The sequence below is a fragment of the Meles meles genome, chromosome 4 (assembly GCF_922984935.1).
Source record: "Meles meles chromosome 4, mMelMel3.1 paternal haplotype, whole genome shotgun sequence".
Taxonomy (NCBI): domain Eukaryota; kingdom Metazoa; phylum Chordata; class Mammalia; order Carnivora; family Mustelidae; genus Meles; species Meles meles.
In genome coordinates this window covers 39636444-39658453 of record NC_060069.1, presented here as the reverse complement: position 1 = coordinate 39658453, position 22010 = coordinate 39636444, and the positions used below count along the sequence as shown (strand labels likewise).

General features: G+C 38.7%; 1 protein-coding gene across 2 annotated transcripts in view; it reads right to left on the bottom strand.

Moving 5' to 3' along the window:
• The window catches only part of CASR (calcium sensing receptor), an 85596-nt gene that overhangs the window by 21552 nt on the left and 42034 nt on the right, over positions 1–22010 (bottom strand). For both annotated transcript variants that reach the window (XM_046003881.1, XM_046003880.1), the window contains exons 2-4: positions 10556–10981; positions 7987–8293; positions 3667–4551 (exon numbers count right to left, since the gene is read on the bottom strand). In XM_046003881.1, the coding sequence (XP_045859837.1) occupies positions 3667–4551; positions 7987–8293; positions 10556–10740 (1377 nt within the window). In that variant the 5' untranslated portion in view covers positions 10741–10981. The remainder of the gene's footprint in view (positions 1–3666; positions 4552–7986; positions 8294–10555; positions 10982–22010) is intronic.

The following is a 22010-nucleotide window of genomic DNA, read 5'->3' as shown; positions in this document are numbered from 1 at the left end:
AGCAATTCCTGGAATGATCAATTCCATTTGACTTCTGTTATCACCGTGGTTCTGTCATTATGCATACCTATTTTTTGACTAGTGAGTGGTTGGTTTAAGGTGGGGGCAGGTATGCCTTATGTACAATCATCCTGAGAGAAAGAAAAAGGTGGTTCCATATTTCCTTACATAATGTTCCATACAAATTTGATTGTTGGGCAATGTGACACAGGCTTATCCAATCAGAGTCTAGAGTACTTGGACTAGAGTGATTGATTCAAGGCTGGGTTGTTGGATTGAACAGTTTTCTGCAAGGCCAAATTAACTAGATTTCTATTCTTTCATTCATTTATTTTACACATACTCAGGAGTCAGGTGTTCTGAACATAGTTCTGAGCAGTACATTAGAGGAGTCAGAGTGAAGAAAGAGAGGAGCAGTGGAGAAGGATTTGGCATCTCCAAGGAGGTCAGGAGGGAATTGCATGTTGTTTGTTCATAAATTATCTGTTAGTGATACTTTAAGGCATATGAGTTGAATGACAAACTTTAGGGGGAGCAAAGATCAAAAAAAGAAAAAACTGGTGATTGACCCAATTTAATGAGAAATTTAATAAGAATTGATTTCAGTCAACTGAAGAGTTATAGAAGCTTAAGTTGAGTATATAAATGACAAAAATGAGGAAGAAGGAGTGGTATAAAGAGTGTGTGTGAGAGTATGACTTGCCAAGGCTTCTAGAAAGTTTTGAAAGAGTGTTAAAAGTTTGTGGTGGACAGTGGATACAGGAAATGAAAATTGATAGCCCTTCAGGTGTGGGATATGATCTAAGCAAAAATGCTTTGACAAAACCTCATAGATGCTTTTGTGGGGATGTGTCAGGCTGGTTGGCTTATAAGGGAATTGAGAGAGATGGGGGTGGGATTCCAGGCTATCTTTGGATGAGATTATGTATACTGATCAGGTGATACGTTTTCATGTAGGTCTTCATAATGAGAGTGAATAATTGTGAGACCATCTCTTGGTAGATACAGACATGGCCATTATCTTAAATTCCAGAATGCCCTCCCAACTGCATTCGTTCCCGAGGCTTAAAGAAGACTTACAGCAAGTACATGGACATTATGGCCAATGACCACATTATTCCTCCCTAGAGCTGTGCCCCTATTTTCCTATCTGTCTTCTCTGCTGGATGAATTATGCCAGGCTGTGTGTGTGCCTGGAGTGCACATCTTAACCTGTACTTAATGTGTCAGTCAAGGTGGCTGTGTGATGGCTCTTTATTTTGCCTATTTTGCCTCTCTTTTTTCCCTCCTTTTGGTAACAGCATCCTGATTTCCCCTTGGGGATCAACTCCCCCTCTTACTCTCAGTTTATATAATTTGAAAGGATTCCACTCCCAGCTTCAGGGATGGATGTGTGATCCTGGACTGTTCAATCAACGTGGCTTCTGGGAATTTTACAAGAGATCCTGAGAAGTAAGAGCCTAACAGTAAAGACTTTATGAGCCTGAAGCTACTGTAGAGACTGAAAACTGCTAACCATGGGGAATAAGGAACATAGATAGAGATGAAAACATCTACTTGTATCTAGAATACTTCTTCATTTTTCAGTATTATAAGCCTCTAATAATATGAGTTTCTTCTGATTAAGCCAATTTGGTTTGGGTTTTCTACTGTATGGAACTAAAATTCTTGACTATAGCCTCCTTCTTACAGTTTTTTTCACATATGCCTAGGTTTTGATTTTAACGATCAGGATCTTACTTCCTTGTTTGGAGAGGAGCCATTGAAGAACAGAACTGTCAAATTACTTACTGGAAGCCTCTTCCCCCTTCAACCTCACCTTTGTCCTATAGGCTTTTCAAGGACTGGAGTCTTCCTTTCAGGGGACATAGAAGGGAAGGGAGGAAAGACAACAGTATTTAGTAAAATATTGCCCCTTTATTCCTCCTTTCAAAACTCCACTCTTGGGATGCCTGGGTGGCTCAGTTGGTTAAGCGGCTGCCTTCGGCTCAGGTCATGATCCCAGCGTCCTGGGATCGAGTCCCACATCGGGCTCCATGCTCGGCGGGAAGCCTGCTTCTCTCTCTGTCTCTGCCTGCCACTCTGTCTGCCTGTGCTCACTCTCTCTGACAAATAAATAAATAAATAAAATTAAAAAAAAAACAACAAAAAACAAAACTCCACTCTTTATCATATGGCTCCTCAAGTCTTTTTTGTTTTTGACTGTCATTAGAATTCCTCTTGGCTTTTTTTTCCCTTTTCTTCTTCTTCTTTTTTTTTTTTTTTTTGGCCAGAGTACAGGAAGGGGTGGTGCAGTATAAGGAAAGAAACTTTTAAGTACCTCACAGAGATGAGAAAGTTTAACCAACAATGACATCTGAGTGAGATTTTCTCTATACAAGAAGGACCAAGAAGTACTTGCAGTCCTGGCTCATTTTGTCATCCTAGACAGTCACTCCTGATCGCATGAGAGTCTCTAAAATGACTGACATAGGTTATACATTCTTTGTTTCTTGGTATCTTTTTCCAAGGGTCTGTGGTAGTTGGTTTCTACATACACAGTTGTTTTAGTTACCATTTTTAACGTAACTGATAGCTTAATTAGAGGCATAATACTACTGTAATAATCACCATCCATTTAGAGCTTGAAAATTTATAAATTGCTTTCACATATGTCATCACATTTCACCTTCATAAGAACCTTGGGTGGAAAGTAGGCTAAATATGAGGGCCACCTTACAGATGAAGAGACTGACTTAAAGCAGTGGTTGGCTAGGGATGATACAGCTAGTAGATGGGGGAGCTGGAGCCAGAGGCTGGGTGATTCAACTCCTGTTCAGGAATATCCCCTTCCCTTCCCCTTAATGATCATGCACTCTCTGATAGGTCAGTCTGGAACTGAGAAAAATACAAAAAGAGTGTAAAATGAGGTTTTGTTGAAAAATCAAGGTACGCAAGACATAACAGCTGTGTAGGATTTAAGTCAGTCAGACTTTTATCTTCAGAATTTCTATGAAATGAAAAAGATTATGATGTCTCTTTATGTGTAATTCAAATAAAAAATACAAAACAAGACTAAACCATAAAATAAGTATAGAAATTCCACCTTCATCTAATCATTTTCTATGATAAATACTTCAGTGTTTCTTTTTGAAATATTCAATATCAAATCTTTTAAAGAAGAGTTTTTTTCCTATGCCCTTGATTTGTTAGTGTCCTAAGCTTAGTTGGCTTCCTGGGTGTTCCAGCACATTATATTGTGAATAATATTATGGTAAAAGTAGTGGCTAAACACAGTAACACTAGTTTTATGTCCCTTAGTACACGTAATATAATAGGTACTTAACAAAGACTTGCTAAAAGGGAACATTTTAAAAATACTTGACACAATATTAAATCTGTTCCAGGATATTTAAAAACTTTTAGAGGCCATATTCTAAGTATTCTGAACTGCTGGACTAAAGAACAGTTGAGTCAAGTCTTTAAACAGATAGTCAAATTAAATGACTATTAATTTTGTGGAAGTCAGTTGCTCAGATGTTTGAAAAGGCAATTTGAATCCAAAGCTATGATTAGCAACATCGTTTAAATACTGCCTTTCTGAGGTAACCACTTTATCTGTCTTGCCTGGATCCACCCAACTCTGCCTCAATACACAGTGAACTGCTATCTAAGTGAAGGATGTACCTGCCAAGCCTCAACCTTCTTGATATCTGCACAGGAACCGTTGGTGAAGAGTCCTCTTCCAGGTAAGCATGTGTATATATCTTGTAGGGCATGAGCAATGGAATAGACCGCTAAATAGACATTGTAGGATATCCGTAAGTGTGTATAATCCATGTAAGGGGTCTCCACGCTGCTGATGTTCTCATCCCCTGTGCAAAGAGGTCGGAAGGCAGTGGAACTGTTACTTATCCTGCCACCACCTTCTTCATGACCTCTCATAAAAGTGTCCATGGACAAAGGCCCTTTAGCACCTTCCTGGAGGTGGCAGTTAAATGTTTCTTCCCAAAACTCCTTGGCAAAACCATTGTGGACAGACTTTCTGGGATGGACTTTCTGCAGGAATTCCCGGAAGCCTGGGATCTGCCCAGCCTTCAGAGCGAATCCAATGGTGCCTCCAACCACATGGAAGTACTCAGGCATGGCAATCAAGGAAGAGCTGGCCCAGGCCTCACTGGCCAGCCAGATCCTCCCTGTGATATTACGCCGGACAATCTCCTTGATGAGAGGTTCAAGGTCTGGGCCACTGGAGAAAACAACAATGACTTTGGCTGTGGAATTCTGGATCACCTCTACCACATGCTGGATCTCTTCCTCATCAGAATACTGAGAGATGAGTTCACTGAAGTCGATGCAGATGTCCCTCTCCTCTGCTTCCTCTCGAAACTTCTCAATCCCTGGCCGGCCATAGTCATCATCAGCTGCAATTGTGCCCACCCAGTTCCAGCGGAAATACTCAATAATGTCTGCCATGGCGGTGGCCTGGTGTTCATCATTGGGGATGGTACGGAGGAAGGACTTGAACTGATTCTTGTTGCTGAGGAGTCTGCTGGAGGAGGCATAGCTAACCTGGAAAGAACACGGGACATATGAGTGAGTGAGGTACCAGTGAATGAGGCTGTGCAGAGGTGGTTTTTTGAACATTCATTAATTTATCAAACATGCTGTTCGTGGTAGACAGGATTGAAAGGGTGAAGACAGCCAGTATCTGTTCCTCTCCAGTGTGAGCCCTCAAACATCTGTCTTTCAGGGAGCATTCTAATTCCCAGTGGGTGATTCTTTAGAATGCTACCTTCAGAAATGGGTCTGGCCATAAAGTCACCCCAGCAGTAGTGGAATTTACTTATCCTATCAAGGAAAGTCTTCTATACACTGTTTCATAGTTGCTCCTAACTTCCTCTGTGCTGCCTCATTGGTTATAATATATCCATGTTCTGATCTAAATGTTTTAACTTCCCCTTCATTATGACAAACACTTTGTCCATGACTCACTTCTGGAAGGAATGAGGTTCCCTGTGGGTTATAAACCCAGAGCTCTTCAGAGGAACTCCAAGGAAGCTCCTCTTTCCTATTCTGCCTAGTTTCTCTCTCCCTCCATTTGTTCTCTTTTGGTAATGAAAGAGTGTTTAATGTCTCTTGTTCTCTAGTTTTCTAGAGAGGTTTTAAAGGAAGCCAAGTTGAAAAAATTGGGGGAATGTCCTCTTAATAATTCTCACCAGTTGAAACAATTAGTTTTCTATGTTCAGTGTTTTAAAATGAATTTTCCTTTTTAAGATCTTTTTTAAAAATTTAAATTCAATTAGCCAACATCTAGTACACCATTAATTTTTGATGTAGTGCTCAGTGATTTATTAGTTGTATATAATACCCAGTGCTTATCACATCATGTGCCCTCCTTGAATTTCCCAATATATTCCTTCTTGTCAATGAATAGTTTCTACATCAAAAACATGAAAGACATTGGTGTATGAAAGATCAGAGCCAGGGCACCTGGATGGCTCAGTCAGTTGAGCGTCCCACTCGATTTCTGCTGAGGTCACGATCTCAGGGTGGTGAGATTGAGTCCTGTGTCAGCTCTGTGCTGGGCATGGCACCTGCTTAAGATTCTCACTCACCCTCTCCCTCTGCCCAGACCAGGGCCATCTTTACTAAGGGGGCATGATTTTTCTGATAAGAGCTTTGATTATGGAAGTTATAACAGGAAATCGACATTTTTTCCTTTTATCAGAATAAGCTCTTTCTTGCTGTTATGAGAGTTCATGACATATGGGTAGTTAGGTTAAGTAATTTGTTGAGATGTTACTGTTTTTACAGAGCTCTACTTGCAGACATAAAGAGCAAGCTTCTGTATGGACTCTGAAAAACAACCTGAGGGTTTTGAAGGGGCGGGGGTGGGAGGTTGGGGGAACTAGGTGGTGGGTAATAGGGAGGGCACGTATTGCATGGAGCACTGGGTGTGGTGCAAAAACAATGAATACTCTTACGCTGAAAAAATAAATAAATAAATTTAAAGTGAAAAAAAAAAAAAGAGCAAGCTTCTGAATCAGATGTTTGCAGATTAAAAACCTACTCAGGCATTTTGTAAATTCATCCATTATTCTTTCTTCTTTCATCATTACTTCTTCTTTTGAAAAGTGGACTGATAAGCACTTTAAAAGGATTAAAATTACAAACAAATATATCTACTATGGATCTGTTTCTCTTAAAATGCATTTATAATATTTGGCCAGTTTTTTAAAAGGAACCAGAAAAGTGGGCATAAATACTAGTTCATCACTTGTTCTCCCCACCAAAATACAAAACAAAACAGAACAGAACAAAAAAACCCTTAAAAACACACAAAACTTTTTTTTATTGTAAGAGGGGAGAAGTTCATGAATGATTCAGAAAACTTCTAACCACAAGTGTTCCAGCTGGTCTGCCTATTGCATCCACTTGGTGGCATGAGTGGCATAAGAAATACCCCTGGGCCTCTGCCCCCCCCTGCAGAGAAGTGGTTTCCAACTCTGCTGCAGAGAAGGATTACCTCGGGAGCTTTCAAAATTCCTGCCGCCCAGGCTGCTTCTCTTGTCAGCTAAACCCGGACTTCTGGGGTGTGAGACCTAAGCATCTGCATTTTTAAAGCTTCCCGTGTGATTCCAACATGCAGTCACAGCAGAGAACCACTGCTGTAGATACACTTAACATTGTTTTGACTGAGAATTATTATAGTTTTCACTTTAATAGTTCCAATTTAGCTTAACATCATCTTTCATCCAAACCACAAAGAATTAAAACATTTACTTTGGGTTCTTTATTTATTCGGTGGTGATTATATCTTATGCCTGTTGGCTACAAGAACTCATTTTGTGTATTTAAAAAAAATTCTGTACAATATGCCAAAATTATAAGATGCATATTTGCATGTTGCCCAGCACATTTACCGATAAGGGCATTGTTAGATCATTTTTCGTGAAAGCTATAGTCAGGGCTTCCCCATGGGAAGCACCTTTAATTCCCTGAAGTAAGGATTTGGGAAATGATGACAAGACTTTTTGAGTTGCCACATGTATATAAAAGGATAATGTCTATCACTAAAGAAATGGAGACTCCCAACATGTAAATGTGAATTTATGAAAGGTACTCTTACAAATTTTATATACTAGACATTGAAAATGATAAATTCAATTATCATTTATAATTTGATTTAAAAATTGTCATAAAGGATGTTACATTTAAGTTGATTCTCCCATCCATGGACATTTAGGTTGTTTCCAATTTTTCACTCTTATAAAATGATGTAATAGATCTATGAATATTAACATGCAAAAAGGTGTACTTCACAGGGGAAAAATATGCAACTTTGAATAAATGTTTATGATAGCACTTGTTTCAGTGAAGTATTTACTAGTATTTCAAAATACAGACATCTCTCCACCTAGACCGAGTTCCAGAAGGATGGGTACTATATATTCATATATGTTCTATAAATATTTGTTGAATGAAATAGAATATTTTCCATTTCTAGAATGTGCAAGATAATGAATAAGTTCCTGTTCTGTGAGAAAGTATACTCTGCTTCCTCCTGAGCTAAACCCTCAACCAGAAGATAGAGAGGTAGACTTTTAAGGGAATAGGATTAGGGACAGATATTTCAAGTTTGAAAGGAGGGATTTATATCACACGGTCTCATTCCTTTTAGTAAAATCAGAAGATGGGCATTTACTGAAGGAAGGGAGTGAGAAGTAAATAACTGAACACTCTGATAAAAAAAGACAAAGTTTTATACACGGTATTTTTAAAAGAATTTTGGAAGAGTTGTGAAGGTTTAGTTGACATGATTGATGTTGGGGTCTCAGAAATCCCAAATGGTCATGGTACAGTGCCCTGACTAATTAAAAGGCCTTCTATGCTAATGTAAGCCAGAGGTAGGAAAATAGCAAGCTGTATGGACAGTGGGCATGGCAGCTCTTTGAGTCCCGATCACAGCTTACCCTGCTGCCCCACCTGAGAAGGCACGTGTACCTGGGGGATGTAGAAGAGGCCCAGCAGGTTTGCCACCGCCGTGGAGATGCCTGAGCCAGTTGCTCCCACTACAGCAATGGTAGAGGGGATATGCTCTGAGCAGTTGCAGAACTCGTCAAGGTTCAGAGAATCAATTTTATTCTGTGCCACAAAACTCAGGGTAGCCTCCAAGGCTTTAGAAACGGTGTTGCAGGTGTCAAATATTCTGTATCCCAGTGTCATGTTGGGAAGAAGGGCTGGGCTGCTGTTGATTTCCTCGATGGCAAATATCATTGCCTGTAACCATCGAAACCCGCGGAAATTGTACCTGGAAGAAATGGAAGAAAATGGGAGGCTTTCTGGTCAATCCCTTGAGAGTAGGGACTGGGCAAAGCTGGGCTTGAATCATGCATGGCTCTGTTACTCTTCGGTTTCATGATGTGTCCTTTGAGACTCAGAGTCCTCTCTGTAAAATGGGGACAGTGCCTACCTTTTATATGGTGGCTGTGAACATGAGATAATTATGTAAAATTCTCCCTCTGGTCCTTACACAGAGGGAGTAATGATAGCAAAGATTGTAGTAATAGAATGAATAATTTGTTTCTGCTTCATCCAGCAAAGAGTTTGAAGTTGATAATGTGAAGTATTAAAAAATAATACAGAGATTAAAAAAGATTAGGGAAAATATAAATAAGATTAGGATTTTAATAGGTTGGAGCCTAAAAATTACTTGAGGTTTGCAGGGTCACAGATTCAGATTATGACATTACTGGAGGTCAAAGGGGAAAAGGAAATGATGAGTCTCATCTTTGTAAACTAACAAACATATCTAAAAGGGCTGTTTACAAACTGGTTATTTCTGGGTGGTGGAGGGATGGTTTTAAAATTGTGGGCTTTTGCTTTATTTATATATTTTGTTTTTAAAAATAAGGGTGCATTGCTTTTCAAAGAACATTATTTTAAATAAATATCAAGCAAATTTAACAAAGAGAAGTAGGGTCAGTGACATAGTTTTCATCTCTTGGGATTCAGCCTAGAATAAGAGCTCGAAGTTTATGTGCAATCAGTGTATCAGTGCCCAAAGGAAGAAATGTAGCAACTCTGCAGGTTTTCCCTTTATGTGATAGATTACAGGAACTCAATGACAGGTGGTAAAAAATACAATTTGCTATATACTCCGCTGTATTGTTTAGGTTCCTAACTTTTAATGTGACATTTTCTCCTAGTCATTTTCTTTATGTTTCCATCATTTATTTTTTTTTAGTTATTGTTTTAAACCTGCAAAATTAGAGAGGTTATAGACTATTTCTTTACATAAAACAGTTATACTGCTTTTATTGTCTTTCTTAAATATAATTTTAAAAATATAGTATTTCAGGGTTTCTTACTTAATCTTAAGTATGTATGTAGCACACACACAACTCTGTCCAGTAGGGCACAACAAAGAGGGTATATGTCCACATAGATTATGTAAGGTATATAAAATCAGCATAATTGAAATTCTGTGCTTAGTTTTTCTGTATTCATGAGAAAAACGTGAAAATTTTATCTAATTTTCTAGCTTTCATTAGAAACATGAACAGAAATCCAGTTTTGTTGGAGCAATTGTAGTTTTCATTTTCATTTTCCAGCAATCAGAAAGAGTAGGAAAAAAATGCAGGATCCCTCTTGAGCATTGCAAGTCTTAGAGAGAAAGTGGTATTTTCTCTTAAAAGTTGGTTAAAAACTTGGGATGCATTCCTGGTCTCTGATACCCTTGTGAAGGGAAGTGATACACAGTCCATTCTACTCTGCAGAAGTCAGATCTTGTTTGAAAGAATTGTGCCTAATTCTAGATGCCGTATCATAGTCATGATAAATTAGGGAACATTAGATGGAGGGCAGTGAAAATGGCGAGGGGCCTGGAAATCATGTCATGTCATGTCGTGAAGTAATTACTTCATGACCAAGACTCAGGCATGGAAAAGAAGTGATTCAATGGGACATGATAACTGTCTTCCAATGGCTGAAGAGAGAGTTCAGTGAGACCCTTGGATAGACTCTGTGTTTTCTCCATTGGCATTAGGTGTATTCTGTGTTAAGCAGCAGGATTTCAGCCTTCTATACGAAGGACTTCCAAAATCCTGCCGTCTGCATTTTGAAGATGCCTGGATCATATCAACCTCTGAAGTTTCTTTCAACTTTAAAATCCTTTTTAATAAAAAGTGAGAGTGAGGCAACCAACACTCAGGTAATACCTGGGGCACTTAAAGAAATGGGAGATTTTACTACTCAGGTTTGCAAGACTTATAATAAATTTCCATCTAGGTACTTAGTCTTTCATTCAGCAACACTGCTGCCAGATGAACAATGACAATTAATTTACCAAGTGACTGGACACATACTCCAACAGGCCATGGATTTTTTTACTCAATATTTTTGACATACTACTTTTTGAAAAATTTCTTTTAAAACGAAAATGGAGTGATTTCAGCATGACTACCAATCACCATCTTTGAAAAGAGAGAACAAAGTTTGAAAAAAATTACTTTGGGTTTGGTACAGTTTTTCTACAATAGAAGAGAGTCTTTGACTTGGCTCATTTCCTTACCTGATACATTCCACAGACTCCGGCCTTGATTTTAGATCTTGATCTTTGGCTGCTACTCCAAAATGAATAGGAAAGAGCCCCCCGAGGATAATGTCCCCTTTCTTCTGGGCTCGTTGGTCAGGCCCATAGGCAGAAGTGCACCAGGTACTTGCCAAGAGGATGAAACAGCAGCTATAAAACGCCATAGTTCTGCTTTCTCTCCAGGGGGAGAAACAAGAGTGCTGGTGGTTTGGGGGCCCCTGGAACTTTCCCCCTTGGTGCAGTTCACTCCCTACAGTGGGGGCACATGTCTACAGAGTAATTAATAACAGAACGGAGGCTGTGGTGTTTGAATATCCATTTCTGCCTTTGCCTTTGCAGACTACTAGGTGGGTGGTCCTTGAGTCTTTAGAAGCCACATCACGTAAAGGGTGTCTGTGAGGCTTTCTAAAAGAAAAGAGATAAAATGAATTCAGCTAAGCCTAAATCCCATCTTGTTATGATGACTGCAACTAACATGGCTTAGAATTTCCATTTAGAGAGGCTGATGGGTAACAGGAGGGTAAGGCATGACTGAGACTTTCATTTTTATAGCACTCTGTGTAAGATACAGAAACCTTTACTTGCCCATATTGGAGGACTGTGTTCAGTTGTGAGGCCACATTTTGAAGAGGTAATGGATAAGCTAAGGCCTCCACCGATGTCATTGCTGGATTTTAATTCATTCATTCTTCTGCGCGAATAATGCATAGAATTTTCTTAGTAGAATTCCTTGCATTATTGTTCTATAAGTTATTTTATTCAGCACCTATGTTCTTATAGAAAATACAGAATGAGTCATATTTAAGTTTAAATTTGGCTTTAAATCAATCAAAAATGTCAGAAAAGGCCATTTTTATTTTTTATTTTATTTTTTATTTATTTTTTTAAAATTTATTTATTTTTTCAGCGTGACAGAAAAGGCCATTTTTAAAATTCTTTCTTCATTACGGTAGATTCCCATTTTTGTACCTTATCACAGATCTCTGGTTTCAGTTTATAATATAATACTCTGTAAAGTATTATATTATATTATATTATATAAAGGAGATTAATGTTTCTATTTCCAGCATTTCGTATCTGGATTTCTGCAACGATTTCCTCATAGACTTTCCTGCCACCAGTTTCATTCCTTTGCAAATCTTTGGATGCCATGGAACGTGTGGTTTGGAGCACAGGGTCTGAAGTTAAACCTGGCTTTGAATCATAGTTTCACTGTTTTCTAACATATGACTTCGGTAAAGTCATTTTCTGTGATCTGAATAAATATGCATGAAGGGTCATTAACATAGTGTAACTGGTAAACTCACGGAAAATGCTAGCTGTGATCCAGTTTCACTCTTGGTGGTCTTCTCTTTGAACTCCACGCTCCAGTCATCCCCAAATGCCTTCAGTTCCTCAAGTACACCAGGCTTTTTGTAAAATTCTCAGACCTCACACACGCCATTCCCCCTTTTTGGTCCCTCTGGCCTAAACTTTGCCTGGAAAACATCTAATCTTTCAGTTTTTAGGTGCTCATATCCATGGGGTGTAGCTTGGCAAACTGGGGCCTTTGTGTGAATGGAGAAAAGAACTCCTCTGGGCCAGACACAGCCCCACACTTGAGGCATCCAGCTTGGGGGTGGAACACAGCCTGGATTTCCCATGTCACATGCTGCCTCTTGCCCTTTAGGAACCCTACCTTCTCCAATAGCCATCCTAGCAGATGCTGGGCCCCATGTGGAAGGAGTACCCCCCACGGACACTCAGCATTCATGGAATTGTCTCCCATAATGTCTGAACTTCTCCATGACCTCATGTCTGAACATCCATGATCCATCCAGAACTACCATAGTTCTCTGACTCCAGCCCTGCATTTAGATTTTTGGCTTCATTTCTTGGACCTTGGTCATGCATTCGTTCATACATTTAATAAGTACATGTGTTAAGGACTGGAAATATAAAGGTAACAAATGTATACATGTTCCCTGCCCTCAGGAACTCTCCCAGTCCAGTAGGCAGGCGCATTGCTATAGGGGATCAGAATTTATCTCAACATTCAGAAGTGAAAAAAAAAATGATAACTTTGGTTTCAAGAATGAAGTTCAGCTGTGTTCCCTAGCATTTAGCCATGTCTGCAATAGTAAGTGCTGAATAAATGCTGAATGAATGCATTAAAAAAAAAAAAGCACTTTGGAAGGAGACAAAAACTAGCATTTATTGAACCAGGCATTGTGTCACGTCCTTTAAACATCCAGTGTATTTTAAATTTCACAACTGCAGTACCAACTTTATTTTCTAGATGGGGGAATAGATTCTCCATATATTCAACTTACTCAAGTGAGAAATTCTGGCATTGGAATTAAGAATACCTGAAGAACTAAGAATTTTAAGGAGTCCGAAGTAGTGTACTGAATTAGGAGAGCGAACATTATTACTGATTAAGGTAGGTCACTAAGACCTGTTAAATTTTCCCTGTGAAAGATTAACTACTTGGAGAAGTTTATTAACTTCATTAGTCCGTTCAAAAGAAAATTCATGGTGAGAAGTAATAGATCAAGGAGAGATTTCGGGTCAATTTGTAGCAGTTAACTCCACCAGTCTAATGCAGTCTCCAAACTGCACTTTTTAGTCCAATTACTAGGGTCTAATTTGTTTGAAAGCTAAATCATTCTAAATCCTCTCTCTTTCTTTCCTCCAATATCCAACCACTTTGTCCCACTGACTCTACCATCTTTCTCCACCCTGTCTTTCCCTTTCGATTGCTATTGCCATTGCTGTTGCTGCCGCCTTTCCCAGACTCCCACTGCCCCCTCCCCCCTGGTTTCCTTACTGCGAAACCGTTCTTTTCCTTCTCCCTCAGTCCTGCTGTCATTGATAGTGATAATCAGAGCAGTATCAACTGCGATCATAGCACAGTGAATTAACACTTGGAGTTCATTGTGACTTCAGCTTGCAGGAATCAAAGTACAAAAGTCCTTAGTCACTAACACTTCAGTTGCAGTATCTGCAGTAAAGACATCTGATTGTATCCCTCCTGTCTGTACTCCTTTTATGCCACACTAAAATCGTTTTTAGCTGGACATGTGGTTACCCGAAATAAAAACCACTTCCCTCAACTTCCTTTAAGACCAGTGGGATGTCAGCTGAGGTGCCTGTGGCACCCTCCAAGAAACTGCTTAAGAGTTCATGTTTGTCCTTTGTCTTTTCATCCCTCTTCCTTCCTTCTGCTGCACTGGAGGTCTAGGTGACAACTAGAGCCCATCTTGACTCAGGCACCCCATCTTAGGGAATGATGGTGCCATGAGCTGATGATTTCATGGAACAGAACCTCTGTATGAGACTGTTTCCAGACTTTTACATGACAGACAGATAGAACCTCTGTATGAGACTGTTTCCAGACTTTCACATGACAGATAGAAAACGAGCTTCTAGCTCGTTTAAGTCATTGTTACTATATTTCTTCTTTCTGTAGCTATATTAACAGTATCTATCCAAGAGTCGCCAGTGAACTCATTTGTTTTCCTTACTATAAGTTCATTTCATTTAAATCATATATAATCATGTTTGTCCTCCTGTAAAAAAGTATTGTAAATACAAGCTGAAGCTAGTATTTGTTCTTTATCTCAAAGGCAAATATATTTGGAAGAGGAAATGACCCATGTACCAGGTGGTTTTATGTTTAGAAGGTCCTTGAAGTCATGATGAGTGTTTAAGTACTAACAGATGACTGATTGGTGAGTTCCTAATCCAAGAGTTGTGGGATGGGAGGTCAGGCAGATTGGTCTATGGCTCCATAGGTCCATTAATTTGTAAATTCATGGAATTATTGATTCATTCAAAAACAGTTATTGAGCTCCCCCATCCCAATGTGTTAAACACTAGGGGATGTGAGGAACCTAGGAGAGAAAGTTGAGATTGTTGCCTTCAAGGTACTCATGGTTTAAAAGGAGATAAAGATACATATTATAAGTAGTGATGCAAATGCTAGAAAGAGGCATGAAGTAGATGCTGAGGAAGTACAGAGGCGAAGATACTTCCAGGAGAATTAATTCAAAGTGGGGTCCAGAAACTTCTTGAGGGTATGGCCTATCTCTTCTCATCCCTGTAGCTTGGCACCAAAAATAATGCCTAGAACTTAATATGTGCTCCACAAATATTTGCTGAATGAATGAATGAAACATGACCAGTAAAAATGAGCAGTTGTTTGGGGGAAATTGTAGGACAGAATAGAGAAGGGTCATGCCACAACACCAAAGGTTCCTGAGGGAAGGATCTTCATCATGATCACAGTTGCCTTCTCAGTTCTGAACATGGTACCCGATACTGAAAAGTGTCAATATCTCTTGAACTTGCCTTTGTCCAAAAAGTCCCAGAGTCAAGGGTGAATGAACAGAGGATAGAAGGGCAAGATTAGAAGACAACATTGAACATTTCGATTTCCATCAAAGTAAAACCCACCTTGGTTCTTGCTCCCTTGGCTTTAACATTTCCAGATATTGTGTAACTCTAGAGAAGAATGATTTTGTCTACATTTCAGGTAGACAAAACCAAAGCATAGACCTCTAAACATGGAACAACTCATAAATAAATAAATAAATAAATAAAACAATAAATAAACAAAACCACTCAGTAAATTAGAGGTATGACAAGCTCAAAAACTATAATTTGTTGATTCCTAACATGCAGACATAAAAATTCTAGGTTGCCTAGAGAAAAGGTGATTTTGAAACCAAAATTGATTTCCGGTAGAAATCATTTATCTACATATGGTGAATATACTGATTTGTCTGTGATTTATTCTGCTATAATCTTTGGCCTCTTTTGTCATACTGATCATAAAGAACAGTAACAGTAAGCTGTGAAGCCACCATTGCAGAAAGGTGAAAGGTGTACACTTTAATGAAGGTGAATAGGGAAAAACCCAAGAAAGTTCAGCCAATAATCACAAAACCCATGTACCTGGCTCTGGTTACTGCTTTCTTTACCTCTAGCTGAGGACACATCCACAATGTGGGTTTTTATACGCTCCTGGGGTGCATTTGTTAAAAAAATTAGAGACATCTTATCTGTCATCATTAATGTGACCATCCTCAGGTCTGTGTCAGACTTTATTCCTTCTGTATTAAAGCAAGGGACATCTTGTTTTAAAATGAGGGCCCTCTTTCAGCACTGGGGGAACACAAGCTGCCGAGTCACACTCGGCTGCCTCCCTCCAGCCTGGCTTGCTGTTCGCCCGCCAGCTGCACAGGTTCTTACCCTCCATCTCCCTGACAACAGGTGTGACTTTTGGAGAGTCCATGCCTCATTTAGCCCTGGTAATGGCTTAATTGAGTTGGAAAAATGCAAGGACAGGAGCGTGATAAAAACCAGCTGAGCTGGGTTCCTGTTAGTCATTGGAAAAAGCTATCAAGGAAGGGAGGAGAAAGGATGAACAAGAGTGGGGAGGAACAGCATAGAGTGTCAAGCAAAATGGGGAGAAAGAGCCAAGACAAAGCAAATAAAGGAGATAAGTAGGAGAGGAAATGAACATTCATTAATGTTGTACTATGAGCTCTGTGACAACATGGCCTGGTCTTTCCCATTTGTGGCCCTGAATCCAGAGGGACACCATAAATGATTAGGTGAATGAATATATATGTAGGCTGCCCACATCACAGTAAACCATCTTAGGAGATTATAAAGCTATTTGAAGAAGAAGGAAAAAGACAAAAAAAGAAATGGAATGGGAGTTGAGGGAACGTGAAAAAGTCAAGGTTAAAAAATGATGAGAAATGCTCATTCTCTGCTGTAGAGTCTTAGAAGTTGAAATGTGTGCTGGCTTTGGGCTTTGACATTGCCAATGCCTGGTTTCCACAACAGAACCAGAGTGAGCTCCTGGGAACACAGGCTATGAGTTAAGAAATTTCTTGTCCTAAAATGATTCCCTTCATGCCTTAAGTAAGCTCTGCTGATGGATGTGTGGACACCTATGGGCATAATTAAATGGTTCAGGTGAAAACCAAAGATATGCAACTCATGTCTTTATAAAGAAAAATGTCAGAGCTTCAAGTCCTATATGAAAAAAACATTTCTGTGGAATAATGTCCTGGTACTACGTCTCAAAACCGCAAGGAACCCTGATGAGCCAGGTGTTTTTTTTAGCCTGGTGTCCCAAGATGTGCTACTACAGTGTCCAGTACAGTAAAGTAAGTTTGGGAATTGATGTACACTCTGTGCCACAAGGACACATTTGCCTCCCAAAGGCTTTGAGAAGTCCTGCATTAAAGATAACTTTAACCCACTCATTCTGAAATTTATTTCAGCATGGGACTCTTACTAACAATGCTGTGAAACACAGTCTTGGGAAATGTTAACCTCATAAAAAGCATAATATCCTTCCCTGGGGCCTCCCCAGTCTCTCTGGATGTATTTTTGAATGGGGAGGTATGTCCATCCCTCCTGGGCATAGCATTTCTTGTAATCCCAGGAATGAAATTCCGAAGGGTGGTATTAAAAGAGGGGGTGGGGTCCAGTCATTCTCTGATCTTGGACATAGATATTCCTCCTCTCTTCTCCTGCAGGATGTTTCCATGGCATTCAACAAGCTTGTACACCAAAACTTTCTCCCTCCCTGCAGCAACTCTGACCTAGAATAGTGTTCCCCTACAAGAACCTTTGGAAAATGCAGGGTGTGCTGGTAAACTGGCTCTCTGGAGGCAAAAATAAAATAGGGAAAGAAAAGGAAAAAAAAAAGAAAGAAAAAATGACCTGATTTGTAGTATTTGCTGAATGTTCCCACCTTGGCAGATTTCAAGCTACTAATGATTTAACAACCAACTTGCAAAAATCCTTGCTATTTAGCTGTTGGCTCTCACGGGCCGATAGTAGAAGCCTGTCGAAACATACTGCTGGGACACAGCTCTAAGCAAATGTAAATGCGGTCTTGGGAAAAACTGGCTCCAAGTTTATGGGCATTATGAAATCTCCTCTTTCCTCCTGTTTGCTTCTCTGCTCTGCCTGCTAGGAAGCTGAAGCCAAATTTGAGTTCCAGCTCTAGAGAATATAGAAATCAAAGAGTGCATTTTTGTGTTCTAACATTACTCAACATATTGTTTTTTCTTTCTGTGCTTATTTCATCCCATTTCCTCACCCTATTAAACCTTTCATTTTTATAAGCAATGATAGGGATATAAACACAGAAACAAATATATATTGGGGGTTCTGCTATGGGGAATAAGAAGTGCCCCCCCTGGGGACGACTGCAGTTAGGAGGAGGGAGTCTGGGAAAGTCATTCTTGCCTCAGTAACTGAGTGGGTAGATTAAAGTGGCTGTTTTGGGAGACCAGGTCATTAATCAACACTGGGTGTTATATGCAACTACTGAATCGTTGAACACTACTTCAAAAACTAATAATGCACTATATTTTGGCTCACTGAACATAATAAAAACAAATAAAAAATAGAATGCAGAATTTTAGACGTGGAAGGGACCTGGGAAAAATAACTGGTTCACCCTGAAACCTTCTAACTCCTCAATATTTGGATCATGGTGCCACTCTTACTCATCGTGGGAGTTGGAATTCAGAACCCATGGGGAAAACTGTGAGATTCAGCAACAAAAGGGAAGGTAAGTCATTCTCTTTTTTCCCCTGTTTGTCTGGGCACCCAAATGTATCTTAGTAATAGCATTTTATGTTTTTAGGAGATCTAGCTACTTTCATTTTCAGCATAAAATCTATTATGGGAATTCCTAGAGTTTTGACTGGCCCTTAGGTGCATAGAGTTGGATTAATCATAATCCTTGGTTGGTGATACACCCTCACCATTGGTCCATACCTGCTCTGTTTTATTTACTAAATTATTTTTATTTTATTTATGAAAAAATTTTTCTGTTCATTTATCTTTCCCATTATTCTATCAGAGTTTTGGGTTTTTCCCCTCAAAATTTGAGAGTTCTTCATATATTATGGATATTAGTCCTTAAGCTAATATAATACCTTAAGTTGTGGGATATGCTACAAATATTTTCTTTTTTTAAGATTTTATTTATTCAGGGGCGCCTGGATGGCTCAGTGGGTTAAGCCTCTGCCTTCAGCTCAGGTCATGATCTCAGGGTTCTGGGATCGAGTCCCACATCGGGCTCTCTGCTCAGCAGGGAGCCTGCTTCCTCCTCTCTCTCTGCCTGTCTCTCTGCCTATTTGTGATCTCTCTCTCTCTCTCTGTCAATAAATAAATAAAATCTTTAAAAAAATAAAAAAAAACAAAAAAAATTTTAAAAAAGATTTTATTTATTCATTTGACAGAGGGAGAGAGGCAGCAAGAGAGGGAACATAAGTAGGGGGAGTGGGAGAGGGAGAAGCAGGCTTCCCACTGAGTGGGGAGCCCAATGTGGGGCTCGATCCCAGGACTCTGAGATCATGACCTGAGCCAAAGGCAGATGCTTAACTACTGAGCCACCCAGGTGCCCTGTTACAAATATTTTTATCTAATTTGGCAGTTCTTTGACTTTATTTTACCATGCAACTTTAAAATACATTTTATGTGGTCAAATTTATGAATTATTTCCCTTATTGCCTCTGGATTTTGAATTAATATTAGAAAGATTTTTCCCTACACTGAGTTTATAGAGGAGCTCACCATATTTTTTTCCACTCTAATTTGTTAATTTATTTTCTATCTAATTTTTAAAATTTTACATTTAGTTTCCTGATCAGTGTGGAGTTTATTTTTGTGTATAATATGAGATATGGGTCTGATTTTACCTTTGTTTCCAAGTGACTACCTAGTTGTGCCAGCAACATTTATTAAAAAGCTCATCTAAAATAAATAAGTAAATAAATAGCCCATCTTTGCTCTGTGGTTGAAGATACCACTTTTATTTATTCTATCCTTGTCTGTATGGCTATTCTTATGGCAGTGGCAGTAGCTGTTTTTTTGTTTTGTTTTGTTTTTAAGTAGGCTTGTGCCCAGCATGAAGCCCAACATGGGGCTTGAACTCATGTACCCTGAGATCAAGACCTACACTGAGACAAGAGTCGCAGTCTTAACCTACCAAACCACACAGGTGCCACAGTAGCAACTTGTTTTAATTAGGGGTATTCATAGTACAGTTTATTACCTGGTAGGACTAGTCTACATTTATAGCTTTTATTTCTTAGTGTGTTCTAGGCTATTCCTGCATTCTTGTTCTTCCTTATAAACTTTGGCATCAACTTGTCCAGCTTCATAAAAAAAGCTTGTAGATATTTTTATGGGGATTGTATTACATTGACATCTTTATGGTGTTGAGTTGTCTTATCCAAGAACTTCAAGGATGACTTTCCTTTTGTTTCAAGAGTAATTTCATGGCTTTCAAGAGTGTTTCCTCTCATTGGTTTTGCACATTTTTCTTAAATTCATTCCTAAGTATTTAATTATTTTTGTTGCTATTATAAATGGCGCTTTTTTTTTACCATTATGTTCTCTAGCTATTATTTGTGTTTATGGAAGCTGTTGACTTTTGTATGTTAATTACATATGTTGGTAACTAACTGAATTCTTTTATTATTTAAATTACTTCCATTGTTCATTGATTCTCTAGTATTGTCTGGAGATTTTTTTTTATTGAGATAGAATCGACATATAACATTATATTAGTTTCAGGTGCACAGCATAATGATTCAGTATTTGTGTATATCGTGAAATGATCACCACAAAAAGTCTAGTTGACATCCACCACCACACATAGTTATAAATTTTTTTTCTTGTGATGAAAATTTTTAAAATCTAATCTCTTAGCAACTTCCAAATATACAATGTGGTATTATTAACTATATAGTCACCATGTTGTACATTACATCTGATGACTGACTTTTTTTGTAACTGGAAGTTTATATCTTTTGACCACCTTTACTCACTTTTATTTCTTTATTTTTAAGTTATTTTTAATAATGAATAAGCATCCCAAAGAACATTAGTAGTACCCTCCCTGTAGGTTCCCCTCTTGCATCCTGTGCTCCTATGTCTTTCCCACCAAAGAAACCATCATCCTGAACCCACACATCCATCATTTCTTTGCTTTCCCCTCCACCCCACCAAACCCCGGCTTTAAAAGTTTGTTTTTTTTTTTAATCATAATGAAGACTGGGAAGATATACATCAAAATGTTGAGTGATTTGTTCTCAGTGGTAGAATTACGGATTTCTCCCATTTTGCTTTTTGTTTTTGAAACTTAAAAAAATGTATAATTTTTTAAATCAGAAAACACATTACTGTAAAATGTTATTTAAAAGGTTGGGATAGGCATATTTGAGTTTTCCTTACCCCACATAAATTCATAATAAAAAAAAGGTTGAATAAAAATTTAAAAAAAAGGTTGCCTAAGGAAAAAAAAAGATGGCTATGTAAATAGATATAGACATTAAATATGAAGGAAAAACACTACAAAAATGATTTTACTATCTAGTCATACTATATATACTTTGAAATATATTTTGAAAAATATGCTTAACCCATAAGCATACTACTTCTTCATTCTTTTTACTTCCATTTTTATTTCCATTTTACTTCTTTTTACTTCCATTCCACTTTTTACTTGATATTTCCCATTCTTTTTAAATAAAATTTTTACCTTCCTTGTCTCTCTTCTCTGTATCTCAAACTTTTTTTTAAAAAGATTATTTATTTATTTATTTGACAGAGAGAGATCACAAGTAGGCAGAGAGGCAGGCAGAGAGAGAGAGGGAAGCAGGCTCCCTGCTGAGCAGAGAGCCCGATGCGGGACACGATCCCAGGACCCTGAGATCATGACCTGAGCTGAAGGCAGCGGCCTAACCCACTGAGCCACCCAGGTCCCTGTCTCTCAAACTTTTAAAGACATCAAGACATATACACAAATCATAAGTGAATTTTCACAATGTAACACATCTATGAAATCAGAATCCAAGAAACTAGATTGAGAAATAGAACCAGAACTCCAGAGACCTCACTCATGCTTCTTCATAGTCATTATTCTCATCCAAAGTAACCAGTAGCCTGACCTTTACCATCACAAATCAGTTTTTCATGTTTTTGAATTTTATATACATGGAATTATGTAGTATATACTCTTCTGTGTCTGGCTTCTTCTTTCCAATGTTATGTTTGCAAGATTCATCTATACTGTTTTGTGTAACCATGGTTTGTTTTCTTCTCATTGTCATATAGCATTTTTATATGACTATATTGCACTTTATATCCATTCCCCTGTTATGAACAGTTTTATTTAAAGATTTTATTTATTCATTTTGAGAGAGAGAGCACGCAAGCAGGGGGAGGGGCCGAGAGAGAGAGAGAGAATCAAGCTGACTCCACGCTGAGCACAGAGCCCAATGCAGGGCTCTATCCCACGACCCTGAGTCTGTGACATGACCTGAAATCAAGAGTCAGATGTTTAACCAGCTGAGCCACCCAGATGCCCCACAGTTTGGGGTTTTAGTGAGTAGTGCTGCTTAACATT